Source organism: Chaetodon trifascialis, chromosome 24 (assembly GCF_039877785.1).
Source record: "Chaetodon trifascialis isolate fChaTrf1 chromosome 24, fChaTrf1.hap1, whole genome shotgun sequence".
Taxonomy (NCBI): domain Eukaryota; kingdom Metazoa; phylum Chordata; class Actinopteri; order Chaetodontiformes; family Chaetodontidae; genus Chaetodon; species Chaetodon trifascialis.
Window position 1 is genome coordinate 14,356,596 of NC_092079.1, and position 27,277 is coordinate 14,383,872.

The window sequence follows — 27,277 nt, forward strand, 5'->3', positions numbered from 1 at the left end:
ACCTGGACGCAAGGAAACACTGATGACTGCAGTTTACGCTCAGTGAGGTGTTTTAATGACAGAAAGCTCCAGAAAGATCATATAAAGACAGAACAAGCAGAGAAAACAAGCATCCATGTCCTGAATCACTTCATTCAAATCATATAAAAAATACATTTCAGTCAGTTTGTGGACATAATTTTCTGTAAACGTATCAAACATGGTTTTCTCCTGCTCATTCAGGGCATCGTCACGTTGAGACTCGTCTCAGAACACAACATACAAAGAGGTGAATTCAACCCCCCCATGACACTGACATGACGGCTGTGGCCTCCGTTTGTTTTCCACAATAAAAGCCCGGTTTAAAGAGTGACCCCAGCAGAAGAATGAGGAGGAAATTCATTCTCCAAACTCCAATAAGAAAGAAATTCATCGTGTGTGAAGCCTAACCGGACGCCTGGAAGCCACTGACGACCACAAACGCAGTGCTGGTACTTGTGCTACAGTAACACAGTCATCATTAAACATGAAGCAGTCGCTCCCTGGTCGCCTCGTTACCACCACGCTGACGACCGGTTCACCAGATCTCAAACTGCTGGTATGTCTTGAAGGGTGTTTTGTCCACAATCTTGTTCCCGAAGAGCCTAGAAAAGACAAGATCATTGAACGAACGCAGCATTGAGTGACGTCTCTGAAAGCCTGCGAGTCCTCAGACGTGAATGATGGACTGAGTGCTGTCTGCTCACCGCACACAGCTGATGGAGGGGTGGATGGAGACCAGCTGGAGCAGCGGCCAGGCTGAAGCATCAGTGATCCTGTTGTGGCTCAGACTGTCACGTGCACACAAAGACAAAAAGTCACACAAAGGTACATTTATGAGGCAGTGCAGGGAGTGTCCAACACAGGACGGCAGAGGACAGAGAAGAAGAGTCTTTACATGAGACCAGTCTGAGCTGGGTGAAGAACAGGAAACAGCGAAGGAAAACAAAACACGAGTCGAGTAGTTTCCACACACCTGAGCTCATGTGAGGGTCACACGAGGGGACTTCTATGATTTCTATTTCTAGACCTGCTGTCAGGAAAAGTGTCCTGAGACAGCTTCTGTTCTGATTGGGTGATATGATCAATAAACTGAACTGATAAACTGAATGTGCTCCTGAAAACAGGCTGAGCAGCATCAGTCTTTGGTCCCTGAGTGCTGATGGACGTTTGGACAGAAAAGACATCTCGCTGTTTTTTCCCGCTCTTCCTGAACCTCACACCAACTCCACCTGTGTGTGTGCGTGCGTGTGTGTGCGTGCGTGCATGTGTGTGTATGTGTGTGTGTGTGTCACGTGAACACACACGTGTGTGTGCAGTCTGACACTCACTCCAGGACTTGGACTTTGTGCAGATGTGTGGTGAGTGTGGACAGCAGCTGGTCAGTGAGCTCACAGTGACTCAGGTCCAGCTCTGTCAGCCCTTCACAGACATCCAGCAGCAGGGACAAAGCTCCACAGGTCCTCTGATCCAGCGCGGTGTGACTGAAGTCCAGCTCTCCACCCAGGGCTCTACACAGGGATGCTGCTCGTCTCACGGAGTCCCCCTCACTGGTCCCAGGAACCAGGGACACCAGCTGGAGGAGGACAGCTTTACTGGCCCTAAACAGGAGAATTAGACTGTTATGCTGCATGAACATGAACATGAACAAGCCTCTTCTCTGGTTCAGGTCACTCTGTGGTCTTTCCCACCGGAGGTGGACTCTGTGCAGGGCAGGAAACAGCAGGTCCAGTCCGCCGTCCTCCACCTCACAGTCCTGCAGGTGGAGCTGTGTGTCCTGGCTGCTGTGTCTCAGGATGGTGGAGACGGCCCTGCAGTCATCGTGAGTCAGCCTGAGAGTGTCAGGCTGCTCCTCCTCTGGCAGCTCCACACCGGACGAGCAGGACAGGTCCAGCCTGTGCTGCACAGCCCTGAGCAGGCCGACTGCTGCCCCCTGCAGGTCGTGAGGGGCAGCACAGCAGTGGATGAACCTCAGCAGCAGCTCCCTGTCAACACTGGCAGGAAACAAACAAACAAACAAATCATACAACCAAAGACTGATTGATCGGTTACTAACATGATGACACAAACAAGACAGACTCAACAATTACATTTTTTACAGCTTGGCTCTCATTATTGTGTCCATCTGAGTCCATCATGTCAACAGCTGAGGTGTGGGAACATAGTGACATCACTTGTATGCCTTCTGATTGGTCAAGAGGTTCGAGAAACTAACTTTGAAGAGAAAATGAGATCAAATGCTGAAGTGATCACAGGAGCCGTCATTTGGAAACTGACCTCCTGCTTCAGATTTGCTCCAGTGAAGGATCGTGACTCACATTTCAGGGCCCACAGTGTGACCTGCACATGAAGCGGTTCAGATAATCTGGAAAAACTGTTGCTTTCTTTCCAAGCTGTGGGTTTCTCGAGCTGTCAGCTGTGAACTTGATGACTACAGTGATATTATTCCTGAGAGAATGATGAACTAATCTGTAATAAACCAGAACTGCACTGATAAATCCGTCCTGTGTGATGCAGAGGACAGACAGAGGGACAGCACTGAGACACAAGCCCTGACATCTGACCTGAGCTGAGACACGTTGTCCAGCGCAGACAGGATGGACTCCACTTCCCCTGCTGGGACGGAGGTCCAGAGGAGCTTCAGTTTAACTCTGTCACTGTGTTGGAGGGTGAAGATCAGGGCGGCACAGCTCACTGAGTCCATCTCCCTGCAGGTCAGGTTGATCTCATGATCCAGTGACCTCAGTAAACTGGGAATAATGGGCCAGGCACAAGCTTTGTAGACCTCTGTGATGGCAGCTAACACAAAACTGGGATGGGGCCTGAAAACACACAGAGCATTCAGCAGGACACGTTGTTTAATCAACAGCTGAGAGAAGCTGAGAAATGTCACTGTTTCTGAAAATGATATCCTCATTCAGAATCCGATGCAGGAACATGTTTCTGAAGCGTTGGAAAAGGAAAAGTAAGCAGGTGAACTGGACGTGTTTCTGTGGTGAAAGGTAAAAACCTTTTAAAGACAATCCTGTCCAGAAAGGGAAAGACGTGAGTGACGCTCTCCTGGAAGAGGTGGGTGTTCCTCAGGTTCACAGTGAGAGTCTGAGCTGGCGACTGCTGCAGCAGGTAGAGAAGATCCTCCCAGCTCAGATGGAAGCAGCTCAGGTCTCCACCAAGTGCACTCAAGAAGGACCGGGTCCAGTCCCTGTCCTGGATTTCCTGGAGGAGGGAGAGCAGCTGCTGGAAACTCTTCTGACTCAGTCTGTGGGGAAAATGTGTGAAGACGTTGGAAAAATAAAGAATTCAAACAGCTGCGTTTTCATTGATCAGCATGTGTGAATGAGGCTCAGGAAAGACTTGGACTTGGTCGAAAGAGGACCATCGTGAACCAGCAGTGGAACGAGAGCCGGAGCGGGGATGCAGATCTCAGTCTGGACTGATATCATGTGATAACAACAGATGATAATAAAACACTGCAGAAAAATCAACGACCTGAGAGACAGCGTTCATCTTTTAACAAATTGTGTTCACTTGCAAACAACAGTGAAAATTAAATTGGTGATTTAAAGTTAAATATACAGACAAACCTTTTCTGAGTATCTGTCTGACTCACCTGAGCCGTGAGATAAAAGGCAGACACTGCAGGAGAGTCCTCACTTCACTCTGGTCACCTGAGCAGCCTGTCAGCTCCACCTGTTTCTTCTCTGATTGGAGCTTCAGCACTTCCAGGAGGATGGAGGTCTTTCTCTGTGAGAGGTCGATGAACCAGACTGCAGGAGCTGACTGGAAAACTGACTGTAATGATGGAAGAACACTCAAGCCTGTTTCAGCCTCTCTCTTCTTCACGTGGGAGAACAGATCCAGCAGGAAATCAGACTGACGTTGCTCAGACCCATGATGAATGTTTCTCATGGGGAATTCTTCATGGCTGCACACTGATGATAACAGCTCCAGTATCTTCTCTCCTGTCTGCTGTTCTCTCTTTGCTGCACACAACAGATTCACCAACAACTCGACTTCTTCAGAGACTCCAGACGACAAAGAGACACTGAAAGGAGCATCGAACATTTTGTTATGATTTGGTATCAACAGCAGAAAAAGAGCCATGCATTACTGATATGAACTTTATCTGATGAAAGAAGAAGTTATTTACGTTCATGTGTCTCATGTCAAACTGTTAACTGTGATTTAAGCGTTTCAGAGAAGTTAAACATTATTAGAACTGAGGAGGGAGGGGGCACAGGAGGCCTCTCTGCAACAAGCACATTTCATGGACGTGGAACATGTAGAAATGAAAAGAGGAGGATTTAAACATGGTTTTTCTTCTTCTTCTTCTTAGTCAGGGCATGGGGGGGGGGCTGTTCTTATCTCACACCAGACTGAGTATGAACACATTTCAGAAATGAGAGATAAAGGTCGACATGTGATGGTTGTAGGAAGGATGGAGGGACTGATGGCGGCACTCTTTCATACCTATGCTCCCCCAGGGACTGACTGGTCCTTCCATTAAAGTCTTTAGTGACTCTCAGCGAGTGCTTGTGTGTGGAGGAGATATGAACATGAGGCTGTCAAAGACAGATTCATCCACCTCCAACCCAGGACACAGTCAATGAACCACTAACAAAGTAAACTCCATCATGAAAGAACCTGGTGCTGTTGATGTCTGGAGGATCTCTACCAAACTCGCCCAGACGACGCCCTTTTTTCAGCACCACTTTCCTTTTACTCAAGAACTGAATATTGTTTCCTGTTCCTTTCTAATCCTCACTTTAAGGCAGGGTGGAGGGACATCCAAGATGGCAATTTTGTCGGACCACCAGTACAAGCCATGAGGGCTGACACTAAACTAACAGATAACCTTAAAGACAAAACAACCGTTGGATAAAAAAGCTCTGAAAACTTGGCAGAAAGGAGTTAAAAAACAACTTGAAGGGAGCAGAAAAAATACTTTGTTGGTGTGCAAAGGACACAGATTTGATCCCAAACAAGACAGACTCCAGAGTTAAAACACGGATCATCACAGTTTGTCATCTGGCAGACGCTTTTATCCAAAGCTACGTTCATTTGAGATTTTCAGAATAAGTGTCCTAACACAACTTTCTGGTCCAACTGCTCATAGCTGCTACGAGACCGTGCTACCAAATAATGCACAGAGTGCATGGAGTCAACAGAGTATTTGATTTGATTTTGTTTTAGGAAAGAAGGTGTTCAGTAAAGAGCTTGGTCTTTAGTCTGTTTCTAAACATCGAGAGAGACTCTGCACAACCAACGAGGACAATCACATTTTGTGACCAAACTCGTTCAGGATTCAGTCCTCAAAATGTGAACCTCTTCAAAACTCACACAACACAACTCCACAAACGTACACTGAAGTCAAGTGAAGGACGATTCATTTACCTGAGCCGTGAGATAAAAGGCAGACACTGCAGGAGAGTCCTCACTTCACTCTGGTCACCTGAGCAGCCTGTCAGCTCCACCTGTTTCTTCTCTGATTGGAGCTTCAGCACTTCCAGGAGGATGGAGGTCTTTCTCTGTGAGAGATCGATGAACCAGACTGCAGGAGCTGACTGGAAAACTGACTGTAATGATGGAAGAACACTCAAGCCTGTTTCAGCCTCTCTCTTCTTCACGTGGGAGAACAGATCCAGCAGGAAATCACACTGACGTAGGTAATCCTCTTCATCATAATAATCATGAATGTCTCTAAAGGGGAATTCTTCATGGCTGCACACTGATGATAACAGCTCCAGTATCTTCTCTCCTGTCTGCTGTTCTCTCTTTGCTGCACACAACAGATTCACCAACAACTCGACTTCTTCAGAGACTCCAGACGACAAAGAGAAACTGAAAGGAGCATCGAACATTTTGTTATGATTTGGTATCAACAGCAGAAAAAGAGCCATGCATTACTGATATGAACTTTATCTGATGAAAGAAGAAGTTATTTACGTTCATGTGTCTCATGTCAAACTGTTAACTGTGATTTAAGCGTTTCAGAGAAGTTAAACATTATTAGAACTGAGGAGGGAGGGGGCACAGGAGGCCTCTCTGCAACAAGCACATTTCATGGACGTGGAACATGTAGAAATGAAAAGAGGAGGATTTAAACATGTTTCTTCTTCTTCTTCTTAGTCAGGGCATGGGGGGGGGCTGTTCTTATCTCACACCAGACTGAGCATGAACACATTTCAGAAATGAGAGATAAAGGTCGACATGTGATGGTTGTAGGAAGGATGGAGGGACTGATGGCGGCACTCTTTCATACCTATGCTCCCCCAGGGACTGACTGGTCCTTCCATTAAAGTCTTTAGTGACTCTCAGCGAGTGCTTGTGTGTGGAGGAGATATGAACATGAGGCTGTCAAAGACGGATTCATCCACCTCCAACCCAGGACACAGTCAATGAACCACTAACAAAGTAAACTCCATCATGAAAGAACCTGGTGCTGTTGATGTCTGGAGGATCTCTACCAAACTCGCCCAGACGACGCCCTTTTTTCAGCACCACTTTCCTTTTACTCAAGAACTGAATATTGTTTCCTGTTCCTTTCTAATCCTCACTTTAAGGCAGGGTGGAGGGACATCCAAGATGGCAATTTTGTCGGACCACCAGTACAAGCCATGAGGGCTGATACTAAACTAACAGATAACCTTAAAGACAAAACAACCGTTGGATAAAAAAGCTCTGAAAACTTGGCAGAAAGGAGTTAAAAAACAACTTGAAGGGAGCAGAAAAAATACTTTGTTGGTGTGCAAAGGACACAGATTTGATCCCAAACAAGACAGACTCCAGAGTTAAAACACGGATCATCACAGTTTGTCATCTGGCAGACGCTTTTATCCAAAGCTACGTTCATTTGAGATTTTCAGAATAAGTGTCCTAACACAACTTTCTGGTCCAACTGCTCATAGCTGCTACGAGACCGTGCTACCAAATAATGCACAGAGTGCATGGAGTCAACAGAGTATTTGATTTGATTTTGTTTTAGGAAAGAAGGTGTTCAGTAAAGAGCTTGGTCTTTAGTCTGTTTCTAAACATCGAGAGAGACTCTGCACAACCAACGAGGACAATCACATTTTGTGACCAAACTCGTTCAGGATTCAGTCCTCAAAATGTGAACCTCTTCAAAACTCACACAACACAACTCCACAAACGTACACTGAAGTCAAGTGAAGGACGATTCATTTACCTGAGCCGTGAGATAAAAGGCAGACACTGCAGGAGAGTCCTCACTTCACTCTGGTCACCTGAGCAGCCTGTCAGCTCCACCTGTTTCTTCTCTGATTGGAGCTTCAGCACTTCCAGGAGGATGGAGGTCTTTCTCTGTGAGAGATCGATGAACCAGACTGCAGGAGCTGACTGGAAAACTGACTGTAATGATGGAAGAACACTCAAGCCTGTTTCAGCCTCTCTCTTCTTCACGTGGGAGAACAGATCCAGCAAGAAATCAGACTGACGTAGGTAATCCTCTTCATCATAATAATCATGAATGCCTCTCAAGGGGAATGCTTCATGGCTGCACACTGATGATAACAGCTCCAGTATCTTCTCTCCTGTCTGCTGTTCTCTCTTTGCTGCACACAACAGATTCACCAACAACTCGACTTCTTCAGAGACTCCAGACGACAAAGAGACACTGAAAGGAGCATCGAACATTTTGTTATGATTTGGTATCAACAGCAGAAAAAGAGCCATGCATTACTGATATGAACTTTATCTGATGAAAGAAGAAGTTATTTACGTTCATGTGTCTCATGTCAAACTGTTAACTGTGATTTAAGCGTTTCAGAGAAGTTAAACATTATTAGAACTGAGGAGGGAGGGGGCACAGGAGGCCTCTCTGCAACAAGCACATTTCATGGACGTGGAACATGTAGAAATGAAAAGAGGAGGATTTAAACATGGTTTTTCTTCTTCTTCTTCTTAGTCAGGGCATGGGGGGGGGGGGCTGTTCTTATCTCACACCAGACTGAGTATGAACACATTTCAGAAATGAGAGATAAAGGTCGACATGTGATGGTTGTAGGAAGGATGGAGGGACTGATGGCGGCACTCTTTCATACCTATGCTCCCCCAGGGACTGACTGGTCCTTCCATTAAAGTCTTTAGTGACTCTCAGCGAGTGCTTGTGTGTGGAGGAGATATGAACATGAGGCTGTCAAAGACGGATTCATCCACCTCCAACCCAGGACACAGTCAATGAACCACTAACAAAGTAAACTCCATCATGAAAGAACCTGGTGCTGTTGATGTCTGGAGGATCTCTACCAAACTCGCCCAGACGACGCCCTTTTTTCAGCACCACTTTCCTTTTACTCAAGAACTGAATATTGTTTCCTGTTCCTTTCTAATCCTCACTTTAAGGCAGGGTGGAGGGACATCCAAGATGGCAATTTTGTCGGACCACCAGTACAAGCCATGAGGGCTGACACTAAACTAACAGATAACCTTAAAGACAAAACAACCGTTGGATAAAAAAAGCTCTGAAAACTTGGCAGAAAGGAGTTAAAAAACAACTTGAAGGGAGCAGAAAAAATACTTTGTTGGTGTGCAAAGGACACAGATTTGATCCCAAACAAGACAGACTCCAGAGTTAAAACACGGATCATCACAGTTTGTCATCTGGCAGACGCTTTTATCCAAAGCTACGTTCATTTGAGATTTTCAGAATAAGTGTCCTAACACAACTTTCTGGTCCAACTGCTCATAGCTGCTACGAGACCGTGCTACCAAATAATGCACAGAGTGCATGGAGTCAACAGAGTATTTGATTTGACTTTGTTTTAGGAAAGAAGGTGTTCAGTAAAGAGCTTGGTCTTTAGTCTGTTTCTAAACATCGAGAGAGACTCTGCACAACCAACGAGGACAATCACATTTTGTGACCAAACTCGTTCAGGATTCAGTCCTCAAAATGTGAACCTCTTCAAAACTCACACAACACAACTCCACAAACGTACACTGAAGTCAAGTGAAGGACGATTCATTTACCTGAGCCGTGAGATAAAAGGCAGACACTGCAGGAGAGTCCTCACTTCACTCTGGTCACCTGAGCAGCCTGTCAGCTCCACCTGTTTCTTCTCTGATTGGAGCTTCAGCACTTCCAGGAAGATGGAGGTCTTTCTCTGTGAGAGGTCGATGAACCAGACTGCAGGAGCTGACTGGAAAACTGACTGTAATGATGGAAGAACACTCAAGCCTGTTTCAGCCTCTCTCTTCTTCACGTGGGAGACCAGATCCAGCAAGAAATCACACTGACGTAGGTAATCCTCTTCATCATCATGAATGTCTCTAAAGGGGAATTCTTCATGGCTGCACACTGATGATAACAGCTCCAGTATCTTCTCTCCTGTCTGCTGTTCTCTCTTTGCTGCACACAACAGATTCACCAACAACTCGACTTCTTCAGAGACTCCAGACGACAAAGAGAAACTGAAAGGAGCATCGAACATTTTGTTATGATTTGGTATCAACAGCAGAAAAAGAGCCATGCATTACTGATATGAACTTTATCTGATGAAAGAAGAAGTTATTTACGTTCATGTGTCTCATGTCAAACTGTTAACTGTGATTTAAGCGTTTCAGAGAAGTTAAACATTATTAGAACTGAGGAGGGAGGGGGCACAGGAGGCCTCTCTGCAACAAGCACATTTCATGGACGTGGAACATGTAGAAATGAAAAGAGGAGGATTTAAACATGTTTCTTCTTCTTCTTCTTAGTCAGGGCATGGGGGGGGGGCTGTTCTTATCTCACACCAGACTGAGCATGAACACATTTCAGAAATGAGAGATAAAGGTCGACATGTGATGGTTGTAGGAAGGATGGAGGGACTGATGGCGGCACTCTTTCATACCTATGCTCCCCCAGGGACTGACTGGTCCTTCCATTAAAGTCTTTAGTGACTCTCAGCGAGTGCTTGTGTGTGGAGGAGATATGAACATGAGACTGTCAAAGACGGATTCATCCACCTCCAACCCAGGACACAGTCAATGAACCACTAACAAAGTAAACTCCATCATGAAAGAACCTGGTGCTGTTGATGTCTGGAGGATCTCTACCAAACTCGCCCAGACGACGCCCTTTTTTCAGCACCACTTTCCTTTTACTCAAGAACTGAATATTGTTTCCTGTTCCTTTCTAATCCTCACTTTAAGGCAGGGTGGAGGGACATCCAAGATGGCAATTTTGTCGGACCACCAGTACAAGCCATGAGGGCTGACACTAAACTAACAGATAACCTTAAAGACAAAACAACCTTTGGATAAAAAAGCTCTGAAAACTTGGCAGAAAGGAGTTAAAAAACAACTTGAAGGGAGCAGAAAAAATACTTTGTTGGTGTGCAAAGGACACAGATTTGATCCCAAACAAGACAGACTCCAGAGTTAAAACACGGATCATCACAGTTTGTCATCTGGCAGACGCTTTTATCCAAAGCTACGTTCATTTGAGATTTTCAGAATAAGTGTCCTAACACAACTTTCTGGTCCAACTGCTCATAGCTGCTACGAGACCGTGCTACCAAATAATGCACAGAGTGCATGGAGTCAACAGAGTATTTGATTTGATTTTGTTTTAGGAAAGAAGGTGTTCAGTAAAGAGCTTGGTCTTTAGTCTGTTTCTAAACATCGAGAGAGACTCTGCACAACCAACGAGGACAATCACATTTTGTGACCAAACTCGTTCAGGATTCAGTCCTCAAAATGTGAACCTCTTCAAAACTCACACAACACAACTCCACAAACGTACACTGAAGTCAAGTGAAGGACGATTCATTTACCTGAGCCGTGAGATAAAAGGCAGACACTGCAGGAGAGTCCTCACTTCACTCTGGTCACCTGAGCAGCCTGTCAGCTCCACCTGTTTCTTCTCTGATTGGAGCTTCAGCACTTCCAGGAGGATGGAGGTCTTTCTCTGTGAGAGGTCGATGAACCAGACTGCAGGAGCTGACTGGAAAACTGACTGTAATGATGGAAGAACACTCAAGCCTGTTTCAGCCTCTCTCTTCTTCACGTGGGAGAACAGATCCAGCAAGAAATCACACTGACGTAGGTAATCCTCTTCATCATGATGAATGTCTCTAAAGGGGAATTCTTCATGGCTGCACACTGATGATAACAGCTCCAGTATCTTCTCTCCTGTCTGCTGTTCTCTCTTTGCTGCACACAACAGATTCACCAACAACTCGAGTTCTTCAGAGACTCCAGACGACAAAGAGAAACTGAAAGGAGCATCGAACATTTTGTTATGATTTGGTATCAACAGCAGAAAAAGAGCCATGCATTACTGATATGAACTTTATCTGATGAAAGAAGAAGTATTTTACGTTCATGTGTCTCATGTCAAACTGTTAACTGTGATTTAAGCGTTTCAGAGAAGTTAAACATTATTAGAACTGAGGAGGGAGGGGGCACAGGAGGCCTCTCTGCAACAAGCACATTTCATGGACGTGGAACATGTAGAAATGAAAAGAGGAGGATTTAAACATGGTTTTTCTTCTTCTTCTTAGTCAGGGCATGGGGGGGGGGCTGTTCTTATCTCACACCAGACTGAGTATGAACACATTTCAGAAATGAGAGATAAAGGTCGACATGTGATGGTTGTAGGAAGGATGGAGGGACTGATGGCGGCACTCTTTCATACCTATGCTCCCCCAGGGACTGACTGGTCCTTCCATTAAAGTCTTTAGTGACTCTCAGCGAGTGCTTGTGTGTGGAGGAGATATGAACATGAGGCTGTCAAAGACAGATTCATCCACCTCCAACCCAGGACACAGTCAATGAACCACTAACAAAGTAAACTCCATCATGAAAGAACCTGGTGCTGTTGATGTCTGGAGGATCTCTACCAAACTCGCCCAGACGACGCCCTTTTTTCAGCACCACTTTCCTTTTACTCAAGAACTGAATATTGTTTCCTGTTCCTTTCTAATCCTCACTTTAAGGCAGGGTGGAGGGACATCCAAGATGGCAATTTTGTCGGACCACCAGTACAAGCCATGAGGGCTGACACTAAACTAACAGATAACCTTAAAGACAAAACAACCGTTGGATAAAAAAGCTCTGAAAACTTGGCAGAAAGGAGTTAAAAAACAACTTGAAGGGAGCAGAAAAAATACTTTGTTGGTGTGCAAAGGACACAGATTTGATCCCAAACAAGACAGACTCCAGAGTTAAAACACGGATCATCACAGTTTGTCATCTGGCGCTACGTTCATTTGAGATTTTCAGAATAAGTGTCCTAACACAACTTTCTGGTCCAACTGCTCATAGTTGCTACGAGACCGTGCTACCAAATAATGCATAGAGTGCATGGAGTCAACAGAGTATTTGATTTGATTTTGTTTTAGGAAAGAAGGTGGAATGGGTAGCAGTCGTGGGCGGGGGCCCCGACGACCCAAACCCTGGACAACGACTCTGGCTATGGGGACATGGAATGTCACCTCACTGTGGGGGAAAGAGCCTGAGCTAGTGCGGGAGGTTGAGCGGTACCGGCTAGAGATAGTCGGGCTCACCTCCATGCACAGTCTGGGCTCTGGAACCCAACTCCTTGAGAGAGGCTGGACTCTCTTCTACTCTGGAGTTGCCCGCGGTGAGAGGCGGCGAGCTGGTGTGGGCTTGCTTATAGCCCCCCAGCTCAGCCGCCATGTGTTGGAGTTCTCCCCGCTGAGCGAGAGGGTCGCTTCCCTGCGCCTTCGGGTTGGGGATAGGTCTCTCACTATTGTTTCGGCCTACGGGCCGAACAGTAGCGTAGAGTACCCGGCCTTCTTGGAGTCCCTGGGAGGGGTACTGGAAAGTGCTCCAACCGGGGACTCCATTGTTCTGCTGGGAGACTTCAATGCTCACGTGGGCAGCGACAGTGACACCTGGAGGGGAGTGATTGGGAGGAACGGCCTCCCCGATCTGAACCCGAGTGGTGTTCTGTTATTGGATTTCTGTGCTAGTCACAGTTTGTCCATAATGAACACCATGTTCAAGCATAAGGGTGTCCATCAGCGCACGTGGCACCAGGACACCCTAGGCCGGAGGTCAATGATCGACTTTGTAGTTGTATCATCTGACCTTCGGCGGTATGTCTTGGACACTCGGGTAAAGAGAGGGGCTGAGCTGTCAACTGATCACCACCTGGTGGTGAGTTGGATTCGCTGGCAGGGGAAGAAGCGGGACAGACTTGGCAGACCCAAACGTACCGTGAGGGTCTGTTGGGAACGTCTGGCGGAACCCGCTGTCAGGGAAGTTTTCAACTCCCACCTCCGGGAGAGCTTCAACCAGATCCCGAGGGAGGTTGGAGACATTGAGTCCGAATGGACCATGTTCTCCACTTCCATTGTTGATGCAGCCGTCCATAGCTGTGGCCGTAAAGTCGGCGGTGCCTGTCGTGGCGGCAACCCCCGAACCCGGTGGTGGACACCGGAAGTAAGGGATGCCATCAAGCTGAAGAAGGAGTCCTATTGGGCCTGGTTGGCTCATAGGACTCCTGAGGCAGCTGATGGGTACCGGCGGACCAAGCGTGCGGCAGCTCGGGCGGTTGTAGAAGCAAAAACTCGGGTCTGGGAGGAGTTCGGGGAGGCCATGGAGGAGGACTACCGGTCGGCCTCGAGGAAATTCTGGCAAACCGTTCGGCGCCTCAGGAGGGGGAAGCAGCTTTCTGTCAACACTGTTTACAGTGGAGGTGGGGAGCTGTTGACCTCGACTGGGGATATTGTCGGGCGGTGGAAGGAATACTTCGAGGATCTCCTCAATCCCTCTGTCATGTGTTCCGTAGAGGAAGCAGAGACTGGGGACTTGGAGGTCGATTCATTCATCACCGGGGCTGAAGTCACTGAGGCAGTTCGCAAGCTCCTCCGTGGCAAAGCGCCGGGGGTGGATGAGATCCGCCCTGAGTACCTCAAGTCTCTGGATGTTGTAGGACTGTCTTGGTTGACACGCCTCTGCAGCATCGCGTGGCAGACGGGGACAGTGCCTCTGGACTGGCAGTGGTGGTCCCTCTTTTTAAAAAGGGGGACCGGAGGGTGTGTTCCAACTATCGGGGGATCACACTCCTCAGCCTCCCTGGTAAAGTCTATTCCAGGGTACTGGAGAGGAGAATCCGGCCGATAGTCGAACCCCGGATTCAAGAGGAACAATGCGGTTTTCGTCCTGGCCGTGGAACACTGGACCAGCTCTATACCCTCCACAGGGTGCTTGAGGGTTCATGGGAGTTTGCCCATGTCCACATGTGCTTCGTGGACTTGCAGAAGGCATTCGACCGTGTCCCTCGCGTCATTCTGTGGGAGGTGCTCCAGGAGTATGGGGTTGGAGGCCCTCTGTTGAGGGCTGTACAGTCCCTGTACAACCGGAGCAGGAGCTTGGTCCGCATTGCCGGCAGTAAGTCGGACCTGTTCCAAGTGCATGTTGGACTCCGGCAGGGCTGCCCTTTGTCACCGGTTCTGTTCATCATTTTTATGGACAGGATTTCTAGGCGCAGCCAGGGGCCGGAGGGGGTTCGGTTCGGGGGCCGGCAGATTTCGTCTCTGCTTTTCGCGGATGATGTTGTCTTGTTGGCTTCCTCGAGCCAGGACCTTCAGCATGCGCTGGGGCGGTTCGCAGCCGAGTGTGAAGCAGCTGGGATGAGAGTTAGCACCTCCAAGTCCGAGGCCATGGTTCTCGACCGGAAAAAGGTGGCTTGCTCCCTTCAGGTTGGGGGAGAGTTCCTGCCTCAAGTGGAGGAGTTTAAGTATCTTGGGATCCTGTTCACGAGTGAGGGAAGGATGGAACGTGAGATTGACAGGCGGATCGGTGCAGCGGCTGCAGTAATGTGGTCGCTGTATTGGTCTGTCGTGGTAAAGAAGGAGCTGAGCCGAAAGGCGAAGCTCTCGATTTACCGGTCAATCTACGTTCCTACCCTCACCTATGGTCATGAACTTTGGGTCATGACCGAAAGAACAAGGTCCCGGATACAAGCGGCTGAAATGAGTTTCCTCCGCAGGGTGGCGGAGCGCTCCCTTAGAGACAGGGTGAGGAGCTCTGTCACCCGGGAGGAGCTCAGAGTAGAGTCGCTGCTCCTCCGCATCGAGAGGAGTCAGCTGAGGTGGCTCGGGCATCTCTATCGGATGCCCCCTGGACGCCTCCCTATGGAGGTGTTCCAGGCATGTCCCACCGGGAGGAGGCCCCGGGGAAGACCCAGGACACGCTGGGGTGACTACGTCACTCGGCTGGCCTGGGAACGCCTCGGGATCCCCTCGGAAGAGTTGGAGGAAGTGTCCGGGGAGAGGGAAGTCTGGGCATCCCTGCTCAGACTGCTCCCCCCGCAACCCGGCCCCGGATAAGCGGAAGATAATGGATGGATGGATGGAAAGAAGGTGTTCAGTAAAGAGCTTGGTCTTTAGTCTGTTTCTAAACATCGAGAGAGACTCCAACGAGGACAATCACATTTTGTGACCAAACTCGTTCAGGATTCAGTCCTCAAAATGTGAACCTCTTCAAAACTCACACAACACAACTCCACAAACGTACACTGAAGTCAAGTGAAGGACGATTCATTTACCTGAGCCGTGAGATAAAAGGCAGACACTGCAGGAGAGTCCTCACTTCACTCTGGTCACCTGAGCAGCCTGTCAGCTCCACCTGTTTCTTCTCTGATTGGAGCTTCAGCACTTCCAGGAGGATGGAGGTCTTTCTCTGTGAGAGGTCGATGATCCAGACTGCAGGAGCTGACTGGAAAACTGACTGTAATGATGGAAGAACACTCAAGCCTGTTTCAGCCTCTCTCTTCTTCACGTGGGAGAACAGATCCAGCAAGAAATCACACTGACGTAGGTAATCCTCTTCATCATGATGAATGTCTCTCAAGGGGAATGCTTCATGGCTGCACACTGATGATAACAGCTCCAGTATCTTCTCTCCTGTCTGCTGTTCTCTCTTTGCTGCACACAACAGATTCACCAACAACTCGACTTCTTCAGAGACTCCAGACGACAAAGAGAAACTGAAAGGAGCATCGAACATTTTGTTATGATTTGGTATCAACAGCAGAAAAAGAGCCATGCATTACTGATATGAACTTTATCTGATGAAAGAAGAAGTTATTTACGTTCATGTGTCTCATGTCAAACTGTTAACTGTGATTTAAACGTTTCAGAGAAGTTAAACATTATTAGAACTGAGGAGGGAGGGGGCACAGGAGGCCTCTCTGCAACAAGCACATTTCATGGACGTGGAACATGTAGAAATGAAAAGAGGAGGATTTAAACATGTTTTTTCTTCTTCTTCTTAGTCAGGGCATTGGGGGGGGGGGCTGTTCTTATCTCACACCAGACTGAGCATGAACACATTTCAGAAATGAGAAATGCACTAATAGAGGAAAATAAGAACAATCCCAGGTTTCTCTTCAGCACTATAGCCAGGCTGACAGAGAGCCATAATTCTGTTGAACCATGTATTCCTTTAGCTCTGAACAGTAATGACTTCATGAGCTTCTTTAATGATAAAATTCTAACTATTAGAGACAGAATTCATCGACTCCTGCCGTTAACAGGCACTGTTTTGTCTTCAAACGCAGAAATCGTAGAAACTGTTACTCAGTCTGTCGCAGTTTTAGACTGTTTTACTCCTGTCGACCTTCACCAACTAATTTCAATAATTTCATCATCAAAATCATCTACCTGTATTTTAGATCCTATCCCGACTAAGCTGTTTAAAGAAGTATTACCTCTAATTGACTCTTCAGTTTTAGACATGATCAATCTCTCTTTATCAACAGGCTACGTACCACAGTCCTTTAAAGTAGCTGTGATAAAATCGCTACTGAAAAAGCCTACTCTTGATCCAGGGGTTTTAGCCAACTATAGACCGATATCCAACCTTCCCTTTCTCTCAAAAACTCTTGAGAAAGCAGTTGCCAATCAGCTGTGCGACTTTCTAAACAATAATAGTTTATTCGAGGATTTCCAGTCAGGATTTAGAGTGCATCAGAGCACAGAGACAGCACTGGTTAAAGTTACAAATGACCTTCTAATTGCATCTGATAAAGGATTTGTCTCTGTACTAGTCTTACTGGATCTTAGTGCTGCATTTGACACCACTGACCATGGCATCCTATTGCAGACACTGGAACATTTCATTGGCATTAAGGGAACTGCGCTAAGCTGGTTTAAATCCTACTTGTCAGAACGCTCTCAGTTTGTACGCGTTAATGACGACTCCTCTGTGCTCACTAAAGTCAGCTATGGAGTTCCGCAGGGTTCTGTGCTTGGACCAATTCTATTCACCTTATATATGCTTCCTTTAGGTAAGATTATCAGGAACACTCAATAAATTTTCATTGCTATGCAGATGATACCCAGCTATATTTATCAATGAAACCGGAAGAAACCAGTCAGTTAACTAGACTACAAGCATGTCTTCATGACATAAAGACCTGGATGACCTGCAATTTTCTGATGCTAAACTCGGACAAAACTGAAGTTATAGTAGTAGGCCCTAAACATCTTAGAAAGTCACTTTCTGATGACATAGCAGTTATGGATGGCATTGCGCTGGCCTCCAGCACCACTGTAAAGAATCTGGGAGTCATCTTTGACCAAGACATGTCCTTTCACTCCCATGTAAAACAAATTTCAAGGACTGCCTTTTTTTCACCTACGTAATATCGCAAAAATCAGGCAGACGCTTTTATCCAAAGCTACGTTCATTTGAGATTTTCAGAATAAGTGTCCTAACACAACTTTCTGGTCCAACTGCTCATAGCTGCTACGAGACCGTGCTACCAAATAATGCACAGAGTGCATGGAGTCAACAGAGTATTTGATTTGATTTTGTTTTAGGAAAGAAGGTGTTCAGTAAAGAGCTTGGTCTTTAGTCTGTTTCTAAACATCGAGAGAGACTCTGCACAACCAATGAGGACAATCACATTTTGTGACCAAACTCGTTCAGGATTCAGTCCTCAAAATGTGAACCTCTTCAAAACTCACACAACACAACTCCACAAACGTACACTGAAGTCAAGTGAAGGACGATTCATTTACCTGAGCTGTGAGATAAAAGGCAGACACTGCAGGAGAGTCCTCACTTCACTCTGGTCACCTGAGCAGCCTGTCAGCTCCACCTGTTTCTTCTCTGATTGGAGCTTCAGCACTTCCAAGAGGATGGAGGTCTTTCTCTGTGAGAGGTCGATGATCCAGACTGCAGGAGCTGACTGGAAAACTGACTGTAATGATGGAAGAACACTCAAGCCTGTTTCAGCCTCTCTCTTCTTCACGTGGGAGAACAGATCCAGCAGGAAATCAGACTGATGTAGGCGATCCTCTTCATCATCATGAATGTCTCTCAAGGGGAATTCTTCATGGCTGCACACTGATGATAACAGCTCCAGTATCTTCTCTCCTGTCTGCTGTTCTCTCTTTGCTGCACACAACAGATTCACCAACAACTCGACTTCTTCAGAGACTCCAGACGACAAAGAGACACTGAAAGGAGCATCGAACATTTTGTTATGATTTGGTATCAACAGCAGAAAAAGAGCCATGCATTACTGATATGAACTTTATCTGATGAAAGAAGAAGTTATTTACGTTCATGTGTCTCATGTCAAACTGTTAACTGTGATTTAAGCGTTTCAGAGAAGTTAAACATTATTAGAACTGAGGAGGGAGGGGGCACAGGAGGCCTCTCTGCAACAAGCACATTTCATGGACGTGGAACATGTAGAAATGAAAAGAGGAGGATTTAAACATGTTTCTTCTTCTTCTTCTTAGTCAGGGCATGGGGGGGGGGGCTGTTCTTATCTCACACCAGACTGAGCATGAACACATTTCAGAAATGAGAGATAAAGGTCGACATGTGATGGTTGTAGGAAGGATGGAGGGACTGATGGCGGCACTCTTTCATACCTATGCTCCCCCAGGGACTGACTGGTCCTTCCATTAAAGTCTTTAGTGACTCTCAGCGAGTGCTTGTGTGTGGAGGAGATATGAACATGAGGCTGTCAAAGACGGATTCATCCACCTCCAACCCAGGACACAGTCAATGAACCACTAACAAAGTAAACTCCATCATGAAAGAACCTGGTGCTGTTGATGTCTGGAGGATCTCTACCAAACTCGCCCAGACGACGCCCTTTTTTCAGCACCACTTTCCTTTTACTCAAGAACTGAATATTGTTTCCTGTTCCTTTCTAATCCTCACTTTAAGGCAGGGTGGAGGGACATCCAAGATGGCAATTTTGTCGGACCACCAGTACAAGCCATGAGGGCTGACACTAAACTAACAGATAACCTTAAAGACAAAACAACCTTTGGATAAAAAAGCTCTGAAAACTTGGCAGAAAGGAGTTAAAAAACAACTTGAAGGGAGCAGAAAAAATACTTTGTTGGTGTGCAAAGGACACAGATTTGATCCCAAACAAGACAGACTCCAGAGTTAAAACACGGATCATCACAGTTTGTCATCTGGCAGACGCTTTTATCCAAAGCTACGTTCATTTGAGATTTTCAGAATAAGTGTCCTAACACAACTTTCTGGTCCAACTGCTCATAGCTGCTACGAGACCGTGCTACCAAATAATGCACAGAGTGCATGGAGTCAACAGAGTATTTGATTTGATTTTGTTTTAGGAAAGAAGGTGTTCAGTAAAGAGCTTGGTCTTTAGTCTGTTTCTAAACATCGAGAGAGACTCTGCACAACCAACGAGGACAATCACATTTTGTGACCAAACTCGTTCAGGATTCAGTCCTCAAAATGTGAACCTCTTCAAAACTCACACAACACAACTCCACAAACGTACACTGAAGTCAAGTGAAGGACGATTCATTTACCTGAGCTGTGAGATAAAAGGCAGACACTGCAGGAGAGTCCTCACTTCACTCTGGTCACCTGAGCAGCCTGTCAGCTCCACCTGTTTCTTCTCTGATTGGAGCTTCAGCACTTCCAGGAGGATGGAGGTCTTTCTCTGTGAGAGGTCGATGAACCAGACTGCAGGAGCTGACTGGAAAACTGACTGTAATGATGGAAGAACACTCAAGCCTGTTTCAGCCTCTCTCTTCTTCACGTGGGAGACCAGATCCAGCAAGAAATCACACTGACGTAGGTAATCCTCTTCATCATCATGAATGTCTCTAAAGGGGAATGCTTCATGGCTGCACACTGATGATAACAGCTCCAGTATCTTCTCTCCTGTCTGCTGTTCTCTCTTTGCTGCACACAACAGATTCACCAACAACTCGACTGGACCAGAGTCTCCAGACCACAAAGAGAAACTGAAAGGAGCATCGAACATTTTGTTATGATTTGGTATCAACAGCAGAAAAAGAGCCATGCATTACTGATATGAACTTTATCTGATGAAAGTCAACAAATACCTGCTGAGGAACACAAGACAGTAAAACCAACCAACCCACAACTCAAGTGACAATGATGTGAACAGGGTTAAATGTGGATTTTGAGAAGACTTTCACTGAATCAAAGTCTTCACAAAATGTTTAAGGAACCAGGAAAGTCAGGCTACAAAGGTGTAGGTGTAACGAAGGTGTGTATGGAAATATTCAAGTGCACCTCAGATATGAAAAAAGTTGGGAAACTGTAAACTTAAAACATAATGTGATCATTTGCTCATAATCTCTGACATCAACTCACCTGAAAACAGCACAAAGACAACATATTTATCATTTGAGCTCATCAGCATCATTGATTTTGTAAATATAAGTTCTTTCTGAATTTGACGCCATTTCAAACAAGTTGGGAGAGGAGCTTCTAAAGACTGGGAAAGACCTGTTTGAATCATCCCACAGGTAAACAGGCTCATTGGTAACAGTTGAGAGGATCATGACTGGGTACGTAAGGGGCATCCTGGAAAGTATCAGTGATCAGTGTCCACGATTACTAATTATGAAATCTGAAGAAAACTTATTCAGTGGTGGAACTGGGCCTGATGAGGCTCCAAATAGGGCTGGGCGATATGGCTGAAAACTGTATCACAATAAGTGTTTTATATCGGTCGATATTGATAATTATTGATATTTTTTATTACCTATTTAAAATAAGAACCAGGAGAAAAATACATTCTATTTAAACATTCCATCCATCCATCCATTTTCTATGCCGCTTATCCCTTTCGGGGTCGCGGGGGGGCCGGAGCCTATCTCGGCTGTCAACGGGCGAGAGGCGGGGTCCACCCTAGACCGGTCGCCAGCCGATCGCAGGGCACATACACACAACCATTCACACTCACACTCACACCTAGGGGCAATTTAGAGTCACCAATCAGCCTAATGAGCATGTTTTTGGTCTGTGAGAGGAAGCCGGAGAGAAGCCACGCATGCACGGGAAGAACATGCAAACCTCACACAGAAAGGCCCGACCCGGGAATCGAACCTGCAACCTTCTTGCTGTGAGGCACGCGCACTACCTGCTGCGCCACCGTGCAGCCTCAATTTAAACATTTTTATTTTAAATTGAACCTTCCTCTGATTATAATCCCCTCAGCTATCAAGGTAGAAAGGAAAGGAAATGTCAACACAACCATGGAAAACACTCAAATAATAAATGTAAAAAAAGTGTAAAAAGAAACCTGAGAACTTTTTTTCTGCAGATTTAGTGCAGGAAGTTTACAAACTGATTCACCTTCTGCTGAATGTTTTCAAATATGTGCAGTGTTTTGGAAATATAGCAGAAACTGAGGTAGACTTCACATCTGTAACATACAAACAAACAGACAAACAAACAAACAAACATGTAGTAGTAGGTAGTATAGAAAAGGGACGGATGGATGGATGGATGGATGATGTGTCTATCCCGAGACATATCGTTATCGCTTTATCGCCCAGCCCTAGTTCCAAATAAAGGATTTTCAATTCAACATCAACAGCTTTCCAAAGGAGTGAAGTTCATGTGGAATCAGCCCCATACAAAGAGTAAAGCTGCGTACCTGAGTGTGCTGATGTGAGGCAAAGCCTTTGAGAGGAACTCCAACAGACTTTGGCTGACACGAGTTGAGTTTTTCCAGTGGAGGCAGACTTGAACCTGCGTCGTGATCTTCTGCGTGAACCTTACTGCTCTTTCAAACAGCTGTCTTTTACCCTCTACTGGAAGGTGCAACTGGTTTCCATCAAGGCCGAGTAATCTGATGTCGTCCATCTCTCCCATCTCTCCTCCACTGAGAAGGAAAAGCTCCCACAGCTGCTGTGGCAGAGGGTCACGCCTATAATTTGAGGGATAATCAGAGATCATTTCAACAGTGAAGGTTCATCGTTCAAACAAGCTCCAGCAGAAGTAATATTCTTTATTTTCTCGGCATGGGATCATTCTGTTTTCTCATCCTCATTCATTAATAAAATGTGGTTCCACGTGAAAAAGAGGCTCTGTTTAATCAGACGTGTTGTAACCTGAGCAGTAGTCTGACACATGCTCACACATACCTTTGGACGTTTTGAAGGCATCCAGACAGACATCTCATTCCTCGCTCTGATACCACAACATCCTCCAGGTTCAGCCATACTTTCCTCTCCTTGGACTGAGCGACCACGTAGGACACAGCACAGCAAGAGTAAGACTCCAGACTCTGTCCACTGAGATCAACCCTGAAGTCCACTTTGTTCAGAAAGTCGACACATGCTTCAGGACACTGGGACTCAAACAAGCACTGGCATAAGAGGAGCATGTCCACATCGAGCTCGCTGTCCTCATCTCTCTGAGACTGACAGCAGAGAAAGCTGTTTAGCATTTCCTTGAGGAACCACTTGGACATCTTCTTCAGCTTCTGAGCTGGAATCAGATGCTTCATCAAACTCGGGTCTTTGTCAGTCAACAGTCGACACATGAAAGGGATCAGATGCTTCATGTGCTTCATCTTCTCGGTGAGGCACTGCTGAAGAACATCCTGGATTTTATCTGGATTCTTCAAAAGCCACAGCGCTGCAAAGAACTCCTGCATGGTGTAATGGAGAAAGGCATACATGGTTCTGGTCTCAGTGGGGGCCACGTTGATAACAAGAGGCTTCAGGAAGGAAAGGACGCAGCTGTCTTCACAGGTCACATCTGTCAAGTTCACAGTTTTTCTTTCAGTCGCGTGGAAAGCAGCCTCAGCCAAAGACAGTATTTGCTGTCTCTTGTTGGTGATGAAGGAATTTAGACGTCGGTTTTTGGTTTTGTTGCTGTTCATGTGAAGGCAGAAACGAACAATGTTGATGTATATTTCAGTGATGCTGCGTGGCTGTGTGGAGTCTTCTGGGGCCTCAGATGAAAAGCAGGCAGCCACCATCAGTGCGTACATGGGGACATGGCAAAGAGTGAGTAACTCCAAGCTGCTCACAACCTTTTTGTGTTCCTCACCAACTATCGCAGATAAGTATGTTTTTATGGTCTGCTCACTGAAGCCTTTCACTTCCACTCTGAGGAAGTCCCCAAAGTCTTCTTCATCATCCGGTCTACAAGTCAAGATGACCTTAGCATCAGGCAGTAGGTCTTTGTCTACAAGTTTCTGCACCACTGAAGAAGAGTCATCTGTGATGCCGTCAAAGATGATCGTGACGTTGTCAGAGTTCTGCTTTATATCCTGTAAGACTTCTTCTTTGCCTTCGTCTGGTTCACTGAACACACTGAAGAGGAGATCCTCCAAGCTCTTATCCATCGTTAAGTGTGAAGTTTCTCTCATGTCAAAGTAAAACATGTAATCCAGCTCCCTGCTGTCTGTTTCTGCCCAGAGTCTCAACATCTCATGACAGAGTGCTGTCTTTCCAATTCCAGGCTTACCAACCATGAGTATGTTTCTATCAGTTTTCAGCAGAGCCCCGGGGGATGTTTCTGGTCTGTCCTCAGGGACGTATGTCCTCATCTTTTTGGGGCGAATCATCTTGCTTTTCTTGCTCTTCAATTTCTTTATTTTTGAGGGAGAACTACTTGCTTGTGTGTCTAATACAAGTGAGGCGTATGACAGACTGGGCGTCCTGTTTTCTCCAAACACACATTTGTTTGCCATCCAAAAGGCACTTGACATTTTTCGGGCCTTTGACTTCAGCTTTGCTTGGTATCTGTGGCACAAGCTTGGGGCTGAAACAAAAACAGTGAGTACAGAAATATACCATGAATTAACTGCTGTGATCTTACACCAAATAACAGGTAAGTATCTGCACATATTAAGTGCATCATATCAAATCAAAGATCAATAAAAATGTGACAGGCTGTCAGTCAGAAGTCTGCTTTAAAATACCTTTTAAGTAGTCTATATCCATCTGTGCATCGTCCTTGAAAGAGAAGCAGCTGATCCAGTGGTGCAGGTCAAACTTGTTGGCCTCGTGTGAAGCTTTACTCTTCTTCTCTGGGAGAAGGGGTGGTCTGTCCAGGCTCCTCTTCCTCGTCCGGTCAATAATCCTGAGGAACTCATAGCAGGCCGCTTCCCCCTTCTTGATCACTGAGTCCAGTATTGTTCTGCTTTTATCGTAGTCATCTCCCTCTGCCTTTATTTTACTGACCTCTTCAGCACTGAAAACCTTTTGCTGATACAAGTTCTCCACAATCATCGACAGGTTCTTTAGCTCTCTTACAAGGTGGACTCTGCCTGTCCTGACGAACTCTACAGCAGACTGTGCTGTACAAGCCATGTGTCCTTAGGAGGAGCGCTGCACACAGACCCAGCTTCAACCATCTGGAAAACAGATACCAGGTTAAATTAAATCTCAATTACAACAATTATTTTGCCTGTGATGAATTAATGATTACAGAAAATGTCTAAAATCTCTCAACATGTTTACATTACTACTCCGTCTATACCTGTACACACACACACACACACACAAAGTGTTGATAGTTTGAGGGTTTGATGTGATTTTTAGTGCTGTCCACAGAGCTGAATGAAAAAGGGGTATGTATCTAATATGTTTGACACCACAGACTTTGGTTGAAAGATTATTTCCATTGTAAAAAGTGGACTTTAAAACCTCTGGTGGATTGTTTGGGTATTTTAAAACAAAATGTCAACTTCATGCTTCCTGTTTGGCTGTGTAAAGACGACTATCTCTGAGGTCACACGATGTCACCATGTCAGTGAAGCAGCTGTCAGTCAAACTGACGGAAGTGTTGTGTGTGATGGGATCTCCATCCATCCATTATCTATACCGCCTATCCCTTTCGGGGTTGCGGGGGGCTGGAGCCTATCCCAGCTACAATGGGCGAGAGGCGGGGTACACCCTGAACCTTTTTTTTTTTTTTTTGACTCGGTCTTCCTCCTCCAGGAAACATCAAACTGGCAGAGGTACTGCTGCCACAGCTCAACCAACTTTTCCTCTCTTTCGTTGTCGCACCTGACAGCAGCAACCTCAGCATCCCTCCTCCTCACTGTGGTTACCTCACTGTGCTCTGGAGAGAGCACCTGATTGGTTAACGCTCAGGAACATGTCGTCTGGACGAGTCAAGACAAAAAATTCTGACATGCTCGTCTTTGCTTTGGGTGGCGTGGGGCGTCAGGTTGTTTAGGATGTCAAGCTACACAAGTTAATATGACCGACTGTCATTCACTGTCAGCCATGACGCTGGTTACTCGTTGGCAAAGACAAAATCGTCTCAACATCGGGCTAACAGTGTGTAGTCTGAACCCGGCCTGAGACCGAATAAAACAGAGTGTGACTGCATGCTCATCATCACAGTTTATTTATAATGACTTGCTACTGACTAATGACTCTTGTTCTGAATCTGATGCAGCAACACGTTTCACAGAGTGGGAAAGATGTGGAACGCTCCAGAAACACCTGTTTGGATCATTCCACAGGTAAACAATGAGCCACTGGTAACAGGTGAGAGGATCATGATTGGGCATGAAAGGGGCGTCCTGGAAAGGCTCAGTCATAGAGGATGGAGCGAGTTCACCACTTTGTGAACACATGATTGGATAAAGGAGATTCATACATGGCCTGAATTTAATTTTTCTTTACATTTTACACAACATCCTGTTTTAGAATCAGGGTTGAACGAGTACTTGAAAAATGTACTGTAAACTGTAATCTGGAACGTGTTACAGCAGATATTCATAAAAAACAATAAAGTTCATCAGTTTCAACATTAAACATCATGTTTTTGTTCTGTATTGAATTGAACAGCCTTGTAACAGAAACATACTGAAAGAAATCTGTGCCTAACTGATATGTAACATGGATAAAATACAGTCAGGGCAGGTACAAACTTATACTGGGTTCAGTTAGTTCAGACAAACTCAAAATGCATACAAAGCTACCCAAGTATTGTTTTGTCATATACAGGCACTGGTAGAATCGTCTCTGAACTGATAACAAAATCAATGTATTTCTGTTCTGTCATCATTATCTGAAATCCTGAAAATGAATTTTGTTGCGTCGCTCATTTGGGTTCTGTTTCTTCTCCTCTAACTTAAGGTAACTTAACTTTTTAGTGTATTATCAGGCACATTATATCACATCTTTTTGAATGAAATGTGTTGTTATTAATAGTTTCATTACTTGTTTTAACTGGAAAGTTGAAACATACTGCACTCATAAAGAAGACAGATGGACAAACAAGTAAAAATCACTCCATCGTCCACAGACATGCAGCCTGTGAATCAGACACTTACTCAGGCCTCAAAGTCTCCACCGATGATGGACTCCATCAGCTGTCTGTGCCTTTGTGTGTGATTTTCCTGATCACAAGAAGAAGGAAAAATAATTCAGAAAATATTATCCAGTGAAAGCTCGAAAGCTGAGCGCGCCAAGAGTCCAACACCAAGGTGGCTATATCTGCTGGGACCAAATGCAAACACTTTCAGCTCTTGTGTGTGTTTTAAGTGGAAAAATATGTATTTATTTATTTAAGAACCTCTAACTTCATTGTGTACTCTTCACTTCACAAAGTCAACTGCTGAAGCAAGCTGTTTGTTACCTGTTAACACAGCTAAACTAAGCTAAGTTAAGCTAAGCTAAACTAAATTGCGAGCATTAGCCACACCCTTCTGATGGCTCCTCACCATGGTGGCTAACTGGTAAACTGCTGTGTAAACTATGTTTGCCTTAATTGCCCCTAAAATAGAAAATACAGTGAACAAACTTTCGACACTTAGATAGACAGGTCACAAAAGACAGAAACAAAAGAGGTAGCTCAGTGCCTTCCTATTCAACGAACAAGCTAACGTAGTGACGACGGTCAAATTACTGTTGACCTGTCACCTCTATACTATTTGATCTTAGTCCCAGCTACATAAATGTTGGCCTGACAAATGTTTTGTACCTTAAAACGTATTTAAAAACTTATTAAAATATCTTAAAGCTGGGCAAAAAAGCAAATAATACGAAGA

At 45.6% G+C, this 27,277-nt stretch overlaps 1 protein-coding gene across 1 annotated transcript; it reads right to left on the minus strand.

Moving 5' to 3' along the window:
• Window positions 1–35: 35 nt before the first annotated feature.
• On the minus strand, window positions 36–26,626 carry LOC139351962 (uncharacterized). Its single transcript, XM_070993885.1, has 12 exons — window positions 26,561–26,626; window positions 24,191–24,625; window positions 22,401–24,030; window positions 21,911–22,183; window positions 21,215–21,222; window positions 18,015–18,393; window positions 3,029–3,277; window positions 2,583–2,840; window positions 1,710–2,012; window positions 1,350–1,619; window positions 726–809; window positions 36–623 (listed from the first exon to the last, which is right to left on the minus strand). Exons 2-12 carry the CDS (start codon window positions 24,579–24,581, stop codon window positions 557–559), a joined length of 3,912 nt encoding a protein of 1,303 aa, XP_070849986.1. The 5' UTR covers window positions 24,582–24,625; window positions 26,561–26,626; the 3' UTR covers window positions 36–556.
• Window positions 26,627–27,277: the final 651 nt, after the last annotated feature.

Bases quoted from the DNA above. Each gene is read 5' to 3' on its own strand.
- LOC139351962 (XM_070993885.1), bottom strand. From the start codon at position 24,581: ATGGCTTGTACAGCACAGTCTGCTGTAGAGTTCGTCAGGACAGGCAGA. The intron at 24,031-24,190 runs GTATTTTAAAGC...TTTTTGTTTCAG, and splicing joins GGATATAGACTACTTAAAAG to CCCCAAGCTTGTGCCACAGA. The intron at 2,841-3,028 runs GTTTTTACCTTT...GTGTGTTTTCAG, and splicing joins GACAGGATTGTCTTTAAAAG to GCCCCATCCCAGTTTTGTGT.